This window comes from Bos indicus x Bos taurus, chromosome 10 (genome assembly GCF_003369695.1).
Source record: "Bos indicus x Bos taurus breed Angus x Brahman F1 hybrid chromosome 10, Bos_hybrid_MaternalHap_v2.0, whole genome shotgun sequence".
In the NCBI taxonomy this organism is placed as follows: Eukaryota; Metazoa; Chordata; class Mammalia; order Artiodactyla; family Bovidae; genus Bos; species Bos indicus x Bos taurus.
The window spans coordinates 72,880,729-72,895,084 of NC_040085.1; the positions used below are offsets into that span (position 1 = coordinate 72,880,729).

The 14,356-nt window shown below is 36.7% G+C and overlaps 1 protein-coding gene across 10 annotated transcripts in view; it reads left to right on the forward strand.

The window, feature by feature from the left end:
* Positions 1–14,356, forward strand: part of GPHN (gephyrin) — a 538,290-nt gene that overhangs the window by 512,999 nt on the left and 10,935 nt on the right. For all 10 annotated transcript variants that reach the window (XM_027552205.1, XM_027552200.1, XM_027552202.1 and 7 more), the window contains 2 exons: positions 8,112–8,185; positions 12,531–12,595. In XM_027552205.1, the coding sequence (XP_027408006.1) occupies positions 8,112–8,185; positions 12,531–12,595 (139 nt within the window). The remainder of the gene's footprint in view (positions 1–8,111; positions 8,186–12,530; positions 12,596–14,356) is intronic.

Genomic DNA, 14,356 nt, shown 5'->3' on the forward strand with positions numbered 1-14,356 from the left:
CGGACATGACTGAAGCGACGCAGCAGCAGCATTCTGGGGAGAAGGCAATGGCAACCCACTCCAGTACTCTTGCCTGGAAAATCCCATGGACAGAGGAGCCTGGTAGGCTGTAATCCATGGGGTCGTGAAGAGTCGGACAAGACTGAGCAACTTCATTTTTCACTTTAATGCATTGGAGAAGGAAATGGCAACCCACTCCAGTGTTCTTGCCTGGAGAATCCCAGGGACAGGGGAGCCTGATGGGCTGCCATCTATGGGGTTGCACAGAGTCAGACACGACTGAAGCGACTTAGCAGCAGTAGCAGCAGCAGATTGAACACCTAGCAATTGTTTCTTCCTATTTCAAAGTCTCTTAATTCTTCCTAGGGCTTCCCTTGTGGCTCAGCTGGTAAAGAATCCGCCTGCAATGCAGGAGACCTGGGTTCGATCACCGGGTTGGGAAGATCCCCTGGAGAAGGGAAAGGCAGCCCACTCCAGTATTCCAGCCTGGAGAATTCCATGGACTATATTGTCCATGGGGTTGCAAAGAGTCGGACATGACTGAGCAACTTTTACTTTCAGTTCTTCCTAACAATGTCTCCCTCACCCCACATGATTAGAAAAAAGGGCTGGTCTCATAGGTTTGCCCTGATTATTTAGCACCAAAGGTATTAATTAATCATATAGGTCACCTTGAGTATAGCTCCTAGAGCCATATAGTGGTAGAATATTAAAACTAATCAACAGTATTCCAAAGAAACAATTTGTTAAAATGTTTTTTTGTCTCCCTTATTTCATTTAGTCCTGTGTTTCTTGTTCTGCAAGATCTTGGCTTAGCAGTCGCTTTCTTAACACCTTCTGCTTCCATTCTAGAGAGTCCTGGGTTTCCTGACTCAGTCCACTGGTACTGTATAAAAGTGACCTGAGCTGTATCACCTCAGAGGTCTATACCCTAGAGACTATTCTTTGAAGCATCAGTTGTTCAAAATTCCTATGAAGGTCCTTTTTCCTAGTGCTCTGGATCTGTCTTTGTTGTAGACACAGACTATTTACTATAGCTTACAGCAGTGCCTTCAGGCCAGCATCAAAGTTAAACAGGAACTTTCCTTAGAAAATAGATATTAAAAGATATTAAAGTAAGACTCTGTATTTGGATACAGTATGTAACAATTTCATAAAAAATTTTGGTTAGTGTTGTCCCTGAAGGTGAAAACACATCATTGACAGTATAAGCATTGTCAAATATCCAGACACTTCCCATAAAGCATATAATTTCTGAAATATTATATTAATGACATTTTACCTGCTTGAATCTAACCTAGCACACAGTGAGCCTCTTCTCAGATGTAACAGTAACTTCTTTCCATGAAATTCTTATAATGGTAACATCAAACAAACCTATTTCTAATGTCTCTTTTTATAAGATAAAAGAACAAACCTTCATGACTTTCTAGGAGACCTCTAGTACTCTTGCCTGGAAAATCCCATGGATGGAGGAGCCTGGTAGGCTGCAGTCCATGGGGTCGCTAAGAATTGGACACGACTGAGCGACTTCACTTTCACTTTTCTTTTTTCTTTTTTTTTTTTTTTTTCACTTTTCACTTTTATGCATTGGAGAAGGACATGGCAACCCACTCCAGTGTTCTTGCCTGGAGAATCCCAGCGACGGGGGAGCCTGGTGGGCTGCTGTCAGTGGGGTCATACAGAGTTGGACACGACTGAAGTGACTTAGCATAGCATAGCATAAGAGATGGACACAGCTGAACAATTCACTTTCACGCATTGGAGAAGGAAATGGCAACCCACTCCAGTGTTCTTGCCTGGAAAATCCCAGGGACGGGAGAGCCTGGTGAGCTGCCGTCTATGGGGTCGCACAGAGTCGGACACGACTGAGGCGACTTAGCAGCAGCAGCAGCAGCAGTAAATTTCAAACATAGTTTTAGGCTTAAAAAATATTCTGCAATTTTTTTCTATATTTTGGTCTGATCTTTAGAAGGAAAAATCAAAAGAGTTGTCCAAATAAAATGGGCCCTTGATTAAGATCATGGATATCTAAGAAACAGTTCTTGGTTACCTAATTTTTCAAAGCAACAATAAAATATTTGAAAACAAGCATAGAGAACCTGCTTGCTATGCTTTTTTATTTCCTTAAACAATCAAAGACAAAATAAAGTAAACAAAAAGCACAGAAAGGCAGATTACACAAAAAGAAAAACACTACATATCACAGGGAAAGCATTGGTCAGTAAACCCAAGAAGTAAGCTCATGAAAACTTACTGAACTTACTAAAATTTTAATATATACTCAGCTTAATTTCAAACACAGGTATTATAAACCAAGGCAAATCAAAGTCACTTTCAGACTTTTATCCTTTATTATGCTTTTTTTTTAATGTTTTGGAACAACCTGACTCTTTAGAACTAAGAGTGGTCCGCAGATCCAAGAGTGTCCTTGAGATTCTTTAAGCAGGTCTGCAAGGTTAAAACTATCCTCATAATAAAACTAAGTCTTTATCTGACTTTTATATTATCCTTCTCTCATGAGTGAATAGCAAGTTTTCCAGTGTGGAAGATGTATGATCTCATCAGACTGAATACTGAAGCAAATAAGAGAATCTACCTGACTTCTCTTCAGCTGAACATTAAAGAGAGTTTTTAATTATAAAATGCATAAGCAATAAATTACTTATGTTAACATGAAGTAGTTCGTCATTGCTATTTCCAGATGAACTAACAAATAAATACTTTTAACTTCTTAGTTTTTATTTCTAACCCAGTAAACATTGATAGACATAAGCCACATAAACAAAAGCTCAAGGATCCTTAATGGATTTTAATTTAAGAGAATATAAAGGGTCCTGAGACCAAATATTTTGAATATTGGATGTCTTTAATTTTTTTCCTTGAAAAATGAAAGAACATGCATAATTATACTTGTCTGTCATTATTACTCCAACATTTAAGAAAATAACTCATGTCTATCTCATAGTGAGAACTAGGGGACATAGATAATTGACAAATCACATGTAACCATTTTAGCAGACTAGCCAAGTTCATATACACACAGAATACAGCTTTGTAGAGCAGACACCTCCCCTTTTTAACCTTCTTAATGGAGCAAAAATGAAAACATATTTATTAACATAACCCAAAGGTATATCCTCCCTATGGCATATTAAAATAATAGACAAAGTACATTAGCTTAAAGTTATGGTTAGTAAACAGTGATCCAGTGTTCTATCTTACTTAGAAATCATCTAGGTTTCCCATGATTGTTCATTAATTAACCAATTTAATAACTTCAAGATTTTAAATTACTTAAAGATCTTGAAAATTATTTTCAAGCTGATATTCTACAAACATAATTACTATTGAAATTAAAAGTTTGTCAGAATAATGATTCAATTTCATTGAACCAAATTTTAGGTTTTATATAAGAATTACATTAGCTTCTTTGATGAATTAATCTATATAATTTTAGGAAAAAACAAACCCGGACAAAATAAAATGCATTTGCCTACTTAATATTGATAAATAAGAGAAAGAGCATGGCTGGATTTACTTATTAACCAAAATAATAAGCTAGTCTCATTTGCCAAAGATTTACCTTAACTGCGTGAACTTTGATTCTTGAAATCGTAAGAAGAATATTTTTTTAGCATAGCATATTTAAAATATTATAAATTTTCTTATTATCTGAATAATTAGGAATTTTAGGAATATTCTATTTATATAAGTACTTAATCTCTCTAAATCAATTAGATTTGATTTAAGAGACAATAGAAGTGTTTTGGTGTGTTGGTTTTTCTCCCCTCTGGCAAAGCCAAGTTTATTGTGGGCCTGTGGTCAGGTCTCTTCTCTCCAAGTCCTAGTGAAACCAGAGTTGGGAATGAGAGGCTCTCGTGTTGCTCTCACCAGGGGCAGAGACAGGTAGGGGACACCCTGAATCTGCAGTGTGCCCTGAGAAAGGCCCACTTTGCATGGTGGTCTTACAGTCATATAATTTATGAATATCCTCCAGAAGTAGGAAAACATTTCACACTCTCAAAGCAAGATAAATGGCTTTCTGGATCAGACACATAGTCACACAACCACGTAAAGAATATATAGCTTCATCTCTACAATTTCAGTGCACAGTAAGAGTAAACACAGAGACAAACAAAAAACTACTCAGTCTACAAATAAAGAACTATTTTCCTTCCCAGAGGAAGGAAAAATTCTTCATTGATTTAGGTTCAAAATGACAGTAAGACAAATAAACTCACAAAACCAACAAACCAGATTTTCTGCCTCCTCTTACCCAACAGAGAATAGATTTCAATCATCCATTTATAGGAGTCACCAAATGGTGAGATCATAAAACCAAATTCTCAGTCACTGCTGCTATAAGGGGGACTACCTTAATGACCATGCACAGAAACACAAATAGAACCAAAATCAATAGAGGAGGCCAAAGTAGAGAAACCAGCATTTAGCAGTTTTCAAGTTTTATTGCTGCTTGGCATTCACTGCAGAAACCAAGGAAAAATGTATCCAGGTTTAAACCACCCATAAAGTACACTTTTCTGACAATCGACTTTACTTGGCTTTGTCAGATAAATCAATATGGCGTCTCTGTGGAGCCTTCAGAATCGTTAAGGTATAGTTTTTTTAAAGATAAAATCATGAATCTCATAAATATATATTTTATAAAATTAACATGTGTCAAAGATTTTATTTAACTCATTCATCAGTGAAGGAACTAGTAAGAGATTACAACTGGTTCTAAGAATTCAAAAAACACAGACACAGGTAGTCCAAAATGCTGAAATCAGTTTTCTAATAGATATAAAATTGTTCTATATCTGGAGGAGAATAGTCAATTACAACTCTACTGACAGAATTAATTTTTATTTCTTTGGATACTAATCATGTTCACTATTATTTTTCTGCAGATTAATTTTTGTAGAATAGCTCAAAGATAGCGAAAGGCACAAATAACCCAGAAGGTTATTTGGACACCAGATAATCTTTTTTACCCATTTCAAGTCTTTCACAATTTTTCTGACATTGTTTGTTCTTGCTTAAATTGAGTGAAAGACCAGTCTCCTTCATTCATTCGTGTTTCTTCTTCATATCTGGATCTAGCTTTCAGAACATCAGAGATCCTTGCTGTTTCTGGAGATAGAAAAAACAAGAGCAGTGATGATTCTCAGGCTTTATTGCTATGTCTGGTACAAGCTTTCTGTCACAAGAAACATGAAGCATTTCATCTTCAAAACAGAATTGAAAAGGGGCATTTTTTACAACAGAGATGATTTTTTTCAAGAAAAATAAAATACTTTCATTCATTTAGCAAATATGTAATGAGTGTATATGCTTTCCAAAGTCTGTATCATTATCCTTAGAGAGCCCTGCATGTATGGCCTCTGCCTGTCTCTTCAGCCTCCCCTTATGCCTTTCCCCTGCTCATTCACTACCTTCCATTATCTTTTCAGTTCTAGACACACTCTTTACTGCTCTAGAAGCTTTTGTATATACTTTTCTCTGCCTGGAATCTTGCCCCTCCATACTTTTCATGACTGAGTCCTCCTCATCCTCACCACCTGTTTTAAAGCGGTCTTTCCTTATTCTCCACTTCACACCACTGTTCTCTATCCTAGCACCTGCTTTTTTCCTTCAGAGTATATTCCTCACTGGTTTGCTTGTTTTAGGCTGTCTCCCCCACCAGTAAACTATAACAGGACATCTTTGTGCCAGGGACCTTGTCTGTTTGGTTCACCAGTGAGTCTCTAACACAAATAGAATTCCTGATACATAGTTCAGTTCAGTTGCTCAGTCGTGTCTGACTCTTTGCAACCCATGAACTGCAGCACACTAGGCCTTCCTGTCCATCACCAACTCCCAGAGTCCGCCCAAACCCATGTCCATCGAGTCCATGATGCCATCCAACCATCTCATCCTCTGTCGTCCCCTTCTCCTCCTGGCCTCAATCTTTCCCAGCATCAGGATCTTTTCAAATGAGTCAGCTCTCCGCATCAGGTGTCCAAAGTACTGGAGTTTCAGCTTCAACATCAGTCCTACCAATGGACACCCAGGACAGATCTCCATTAGGATGGACTGGTTGGATCTCCTTGCAGTCCAAGGGACTCTCAAGAGTCTTCTCCAACACCACAGTTCAAAAGCATCAATTCTTCAGCGCTCAGCTTTCTTTATAGTCCAACTCTCACATCCATACATAACTACTGGAAAAAACATAGCCTTAACTAGATGGACCTTTGTTGACAAAGCAATGTCTCTGCTTTTTGATTTGAGGCAAGAAAGTGTGATAACTGACAGCAATATAGACTTGTAGGAATGTTGAAAGAGATTGAGGAAGAGGAATGGGGCTGGTAGGAAACAGATTGCCTGATAAGAGCAATGATTGGCAAAAGAAGGCTAGAAAATATCAATACAAGAATCCTAGCTATGATCATTTAAAAGATGAGATTTATTTCTGGAGACCATGGAGTTGTTGAAGTGTTATATGGTGATTTGATCAGATTTGTCTTTCTCACTACTGTCAAGGGAATGAATTGGAGAATTGGCAGAGAGGCCTGTTTCAGTAATTCAGGTGAGATGATGTTGGCTGAGAAGATGGAGAGAAGGAAAATAAAGTGTCTCATAACTTGTGAAATATTTAATATTTTAGTAGGATACTAGACTCTCTTGAATTAGTGAGCAGGAAACTCAGTAACAGAAGTTGTATTACTTTGGAGAAATTTTTTAAACTGCTATTTTTTTCTTTATATCTACAAAACCAACTACAAGACACTGTTGCCTTTCCTTTCCGAAGATCAGGTTTTGTCAGATTGCTCTGGGTTGATCATAACCTTAGGTTGGTTGTGTTTGTAGTCACAGAATATGAAGGTGGAGCAATTAAACTCCCTTGACTTTCTGTTTAGAGCTCCCTCCCTAAGTTTTTAGTTGACTTATTTAGACTCGGTAATCTTGGGACTGTGAATAAAGCTGAGCGCCAAAGAATTGATGCTTTTGAACTGTGGTGTTGGAGAAGACTCTTGAGAGTCCCTTGGACTGCAAGGAGATCCAACCAGTCCATTCTGAAGGAGATCAGCCCTGGGATTTCTTTGGAAGGAATAATGCTAAAGCTGAAACTCCAGTACTTTGGCCACTTCATGCAAAGAGTTGACTCATTGGAAAAGACTCTGATGCTGGGAGCGATTGGGGGCAGGAGGAGAAGAGGACGACAGGGGATGAGATGGCTGGGTGGCATCACTGACTTGATGGACGTGAGTCTGAGTGAACTCTAGGAGTTGGTGATAGACAGGGAGGCCTGGCGTGCTGCGATTCATGGGATCGCAAAGAGTCGGACACGACTGAGCAGCTGACCTGAACTGAACTGAATCTTGGGTAAACTCCAATACTTTGGCCACCTCATGCGAAGAGTTAAATCATTGGAAAAGACCCTGATGCTGGGAGGGATTGGGGGCAGGAGGAGAAGGGGATGACAGAGGATGAGATGGCTGGATGGACATAAGTTTTAGTGAACTCCAGGGGTTGGTGATAGACAGGGAGGCCTGGCGTGCTGTGATTCATCGGGTCGCAAAGAGTCGGACACGACTGAACGACTGAACTGAACTGAACTGAACTGAATCTTGGGTGAATGTCCAAGTCTCTCCTCAAGGAATGCACATTAGTTCAAGCTCATTAAGCAGAGCAGCATGGGATGCATACACATAGCTTCCCTGCCCAAGCACAACTTCTTAAGCCATATTTATTAACATCCTTTCTCAGACAAAATTCTATCCTAAAAGAGAGACAATAGCCTATCAAGTAATAATTTGTATGTTAATGTGGTTCTTTGGTGTACTCTCTAACTACTCCTATTGGAATGTTCTTTCTATGAGGGAAGGAACATTGCCTCTTTTGTTTAAGGCTGCATCTCCCTGTATATTGATTGATATTCAGCATACATATATTATACTTGATAAATATTTACTGAATGAGGAATGAAGAAATAGTTGTCATAAATCAACTTCACTAAAATAGATGTTTCTTTTCATTTCAATCTTATACATTTTTTTTTCATTTAAAGTCTGAAAGTCTGATATTGAAATGTTTGAAAGTAAAGTGATTATTTTTCATATTTGCAGGACTATCTCAAGCAGGTGCTGGACATTGATCTTCATGCCCAGATCCATTTTGGCAGGGTTTTTATGAAACCAGGGTATGAAAATAATCTTGTTATCTAATATATGGGTTGGTTTGGCTTGCTTTGACTAACAAAGTTTTTAAATGCTTTCCTATTACATTTTCTATTATGGATTATTTATTCTAATAAAGGAATGTTACAGTATTAAAGTTCTTTGAAAAAGTATATATCCTATCTGAAATGGGAATTCATCTTCTTTATTAAACACTGAATCTGGTTTAAAAAGAAGCAAAGCAACTTTCCAAACCTTTTCTCCTTTTAATTCCCATGTCTAGTTCCTTCCTTCTCTTTTTCATCTCTTTCTCTCACTTAAAAACATTTTAGTATGAAAATTCTCAAACATACACAAAAGCAGAGAGTATAATGAAACCCCGTATACCCCATAACCCAGCTTCAGTAATTATCAACATTTCTCCTTAATTGTTTTATCAATCCCTTCCTTTACCTTTTTCAGAGAACAGAGGGTTAGATTGTTTTAAAACAAATTCTAGACATGGCATTTTAGTATACATCTCAAATATTAATAATAACAACAGCAGTATTATCTTATATAATCACAATGGTATTATCTCACCTAAAAAAATAAATAAGAACACCTGAATATCATCTAATTCCCCAATCATATTTGAAAAGTCGCCTGAATGTCAAGGAAGAGTATGCCTTCTTATGTATGTTTTATTTGAATTAGGATTTGAGTTAGGTCTACTCAGTGTATTGGGTTGTTGACTCTGTATTAAATAAGAACATTTAATACCCGCCCCGCTCCCGCATTTTTGGTATGCCATTGACTTGTTACAAAAACTGAATCCTTTGTCCTTGTGACTAGGTTTGGCTGATTACTTCCTTGTGGTGGTGGTTGACTTGTTTCTCTCTCTCTCCAGTATATTCTGTACACTAGAAGTTAGATCTAAAAGTTTGATTAGATTCAAATTCACTTTTTTTCTTTGCAAGAATACTTCATGAATAGTATTTCATAATGCTTACTACCTCCAAAGAGGAAAAAAAAGTAAACACATACCTAGATCTTGCATATCTCCTAAAAATTAATAACTCCCTGAGGAGTGGCTACAGGTTTTGTGATCCATTATAAGTCCTCAAAGAATGCAAACATTGGTGGTGATAAAATGTGTGTGGCCATGTATTTAAGCAATAGCCTGTCTGTTCAGACCACTGCTGCTCTCTAAGTCTGTGATACATAAACATAAAAACAGTGTTGAAACGCCTCAGTGTGTGCGTGAGCATTTCCGCACACCTCCTTGCTATCTGGGACAACAGAGATGATGCTTTAGTTCAGGGTTATACTCTGATGGGTGTTCATGTGAACCCTGAGAGTAGAGGTGGGACCTACCAGTTATTACAAGTGAGCTGTGATAGCAGAAATAGCCAGGAAATGGCAGAAATTTCTAGAAAGAAGCCTTTTTTAAGTGTCAAGCCAGCCCTCCTGGTCTCCCTGATTTATTGGGCACCTCATGTCAGTTCTAAGACAGGGATTGGGCTTTATGTTTAAGTATCAAGTTAAGATAATCCCTAAAGCCTTTCCAAAATCTAACAGAATTCAGAATTCTTAGTGTTGTATTTCTGTAGTTGCTCCAATATGGCCACCACTGACAGGACCTTTTTACTATTGAAGCTGTTGGATTGGGATCATTCTTACTAAGAATATTTTGTCTTAAGCAAATATCTTTATGCTATGAGTACACACAGACTTTTTAAAATTCCTGTCCCCATGGGCAGTACTAATATGATTAGAATACAGAGAACATCCCATGAGTATGTCAATGTACTTCTCACTAACTGCAAAAATTGAATTGATTATTTCTCTACAGTGAGAAAGAAGCTGACATTACTTGCCCTCACCTCTAGGGGAGAAATTTTGTGTAATATCTGTTATTTAAATTAATCTCAGCACCTATGATATATAATAAATACTCATTTTATTTTTAATCTGTTATTACCATTCACTTCAGCTGTAGGAGTTCATCAGTTCCTACTATTTATTCTCTTGCCTTAAAGTTTAAAAGCTGTGACATTCCAATCTCAAGAGGGAAAAGAACAACAGGTGTTGAGTTTTAAGGCAATAGCTTTCCAGATCCTAAACAGAAACTTCATAGTCCAGCAATAAGACACGATAGCAGTGCACAATTACACAATGTTTTATTATAATGGAATCTTGTAAAAATGAATATCTTTAGAGAAATCACAGTACCTGTCTGCAGGATTCAAAAGATGATTTAAAGTAGCTTTAAATACATAGAGGGAAGGTGTCATGTGTTCCCTCCTCACTCTTGGTGTTTAGTTTGCTATAAAAAAGTGGTTTAGAACTTTAAATGGGCTTCCTTTAATTGGCCAGAATTTTATACTGTCTGAAGATAAGAATTTAAAGTAATTGCTACTTAATAGTAGAACAAGAAGAAATATAAAATGCTGAAGAACAATTTAGCTTTGCTCTTCCCACATATAGTGCATTCAGAATGCAATTAACCTCTTTCATTTTAGACAAAGAGATACTCAAAAAGCATTTGGAATATTATCAACCAGATCTACCAATCACGGTTTTTATGGGTCATCTGCAGTGAACATAGCTGTAGTCAAAATGTACCTTGGAAATTATTTTCATCACACAGTAACAATAATCGCCAAATAACGTATCTATAAATAGATAAGACAGTCTAATCTCTGTTTTCTAAAATACACCAAAGAATCAGGAAGTAAGCAAAAAAGGAAGGCCTCAGTAGCCAAAAATAGATGTTATGAAACCAATATAGTAACACTTAATAGCATACCCTATGAGAGCCTTATCTAATTATGAACCATAATGTTAGAAAAACCTTGGTTCAAATCTTTGTTTCTCCATTTTGTATCTGAGTGATTTTGGCTAAATCGCTTAACCTCTGAGTCTCATTTTCATCATCTATAATGGAATAATAATTGTCACCTCATAGGATTTTTTTAAGAATTAAATGAAATAATGGATATAGTGCTTAGATATCCAAAAGTGGTGGTTTCTATTATTATTATTATTGTTATCATTCTAACAATATAGCTATTACTACTCTCTGGTTCCCAAACCTAAGGCCAGCTTTAAGGGTCAAGATGATGGCAGTCTCATATGAAGGGGACCCCAGAAAAATAAAACACTAGGGGGAGAAAAAGCAGAAGCAAGAACTGTAGAAACATTGCAGTGTATGCTGTTGTGTTATGGTTTAATATTGTGGTATTAAACCCAATATCACTGTATCATAGCAGAGTAGAATTGGTTAATAATGATGGCTGCAATTCATCAAAAATGTTAATGTTCATCGTATTGCTGCAAAAGGTTGTGCGTGAGTGATCCTTTTCTCATTCAGCTCATCAGTGAAAATAGTAAAAAGGAAAACAGTTTGGGTAGTATTTTTAATAATGTGGAAATTTCAGCATTCCCTAAAATTTTGCATCATTCAAGTTTCATTTATATAATAAAAATTTTAGCTGAGAGTCTGTGTGAAGGGTAGTCTATAGGAAAAAAAAAAATCACTCTTATTTACTGCCCTCCGCCTTCATGCCACTGACACCCCTTCCCACACCCCTGTGATGAGTATTCCTGTCAGACCCTTAAGGAAACATAATTTGAGAATGTTTTAAAATTATTATTGTTTTAAGGGCACTCAAAGCTGATGCACTGGGACAACCCAGAGGGATGGGATGGGGAGGGAGGTGGGAAGGGTTTCAGGACAGGGGGACACACGTACACCCGTGGCTGATTCATGTCAATGTATGGAAAAAACCACCACAATATTGTAAAGTAATTAACCTCCAATTAAAATAAATTAATTAAAAAATAAACTTTAAAAATCATTATTGCTTTAATTTTGTTCTAGTCGTGATATTTTGTTTTGATGTTTCAAAAAATTCCCTTCATAGGGAAGCTTTTATGTTTATTGCTGAGTATAGTCTTAAAGGGCTGAGAAATACTCATCTTCAACAATAGGCGGTTATCTGATAGACATGTCTTACCAGATAGTCGTCTGATAAAAAGAATGATTGTTACTGGTCAGCAGGAAATAAACGCATTCGAAATTGTTAAACTAAAGGGCTAGAGAAACTGGGGTTGGGATACACTTGTTTGGCACTGGCAAGAAGGAAAGAAAGTAAACTACAGAAAACCAGGAAGCGTTGGTTAAAAACAGAAGATGCTAAAAACAAATTAATTTAATTGTGCTTCACTGCAGGTTATAAAGGTTTAAAGGAGAGTCAACAGAAAAGTATTTTTAGAGAGTAAGTGATCTGTGTGAAGGACCATATAACAAGAAAACTGCAGTATTTAATTTACTCATCAAAGTGCTTAGCAGTCACTAACAAATATCCTCTCTTTTTCTTCTAGCCTGCCAACGACATTTGCAACTTTAGATATTGATGGTGTAAGAAAAATAATCTTTGCACTACCAGGTAAGAATAACTTAAATACTTTCTTTTGCTTTTTCTGGAAAAATAACCAAAATCTTTTTGTGCCCCAGGTGACCAGTCCCCTATCAGAGCACATGATTTGGAATCTGAAAGACCTGGGCTCAAGCCCCAGCTTTGCATACTGTATGACCTTGAACAAATCACATAATCTCTCTGAAGCTATTTCTTCATGTATAAAATAGGGCAAATATATGCTTCATAGGGTTTGTGCAAAAGTCAAATTAGATAGTACCTTTCAAAGCACAATTCAGACCCTAAGATGATAAGTGTTACCTGTTACTACATCTTTCTGGGGCACTTACAGGACACTGGTCAAAGTTAGCAATATAATCATCTCCCACAACTAGAGTTTTGTGCTCAAAGGGCCTTGAATCACCCCTGCAGATACTAGAACAACAGCAACAACGGAAATACAACATTGCATCTACTTGTTATTTTTTCAACTTCTAATATTATCCTCTGATCTGTAAGCAATGTTCCATTCTCTATTTTTTGGCATAGATTCCTTCCAAAAATAACCTACTTATTCCTTTCAGATGTACAAGTCTGGTGGCTTTGGAATGCTTATTTGCTTTTTTATAGTTAATAAATCTCAGAGATAGAAAGAAAAGGCAGGCCAAAAATTTTAGAACTTTAAAAACATTTTTAAAGCCCCTTATCTATAAGCATAAAAGAGGTTTGATTGCTGTCATATTAAGAGAGAAGACATGTAAGTAAAGTTTTAATTCTCAAAATTTATCTGTGGTATAAAGCTCCTTAAGGCCTTTAATATAGCCCTAGATACTCTGAACACCATTATGTAGAGAAAGGATAACCTCTTTCTAGCTTCATTTTGCTTAGAAGAGACTGTTTATGTTGTCTACAGAAGATATGACTTGACCTACGAAGTATGTTGTAGTGGGAGCCTGTTTTGCCATTACAAAGTGTTGTTTATCTGCCAAAGAAGTTACAATTAAATAGCCTACTTTTCAGATTGCTCCTCTGACATTTTATATGCTCAGCCTGAAGGTACCAAAAGAGGGCAGCAACAATTCACATGTTCAGATTGTAAAACCAGCAAAGTGGTTCTTTTTACAAGGATTTGAAAACTCAGAATCGGATTTTTCAAGTCTTGTGTATCTACTTGTTCTTTTTTTAACTTTTTAAACTTACTCTAGTAACATGTGTTCACTGTAAAACATTAGAAAATACTTAGATAAACAATAAGAAATGTTATCCATAATCTCCCTTACCCGAAATAACCACTATTTTCAGATTTTTGGTGTTGGTTCTTCCAGTCTCTTTTTTTTACATCGACCAATTTGTTTTTTATAGAGTAATTTTATCAAGCAGTAACATTACAGGAATACTGTAATCATTGTTGAGCTTTTTTTCTTTTTCCTTTTTTTTGCTTTCCCAGAAAACTTTCCATCTGTTTACATTTTGATTGAAGGTAAAGCAGTTAGTTGTCACTAAGAGTCTGCTATCCTGTGGAATAACTCAGAAAAACAACAATTTTGTCTACTGGAATAATTGTGTCACTCATCACTTTACAACTTTTAAAAAATCTCTTTTTAACTGCTTTTGTAGGTAGAACAAAATTAAAGGTATGGTTTTAGCTAGTAATAGGCTAAACCAGCCATTGCCTTTTATTTTGATGATGAAATTAGCATCACATAACCAGGCCAAGGGAATCTAAAAGCACAAGCCATTCCCTACCCCCACTACACACACACACACACACACACATAGAGTCACATATCA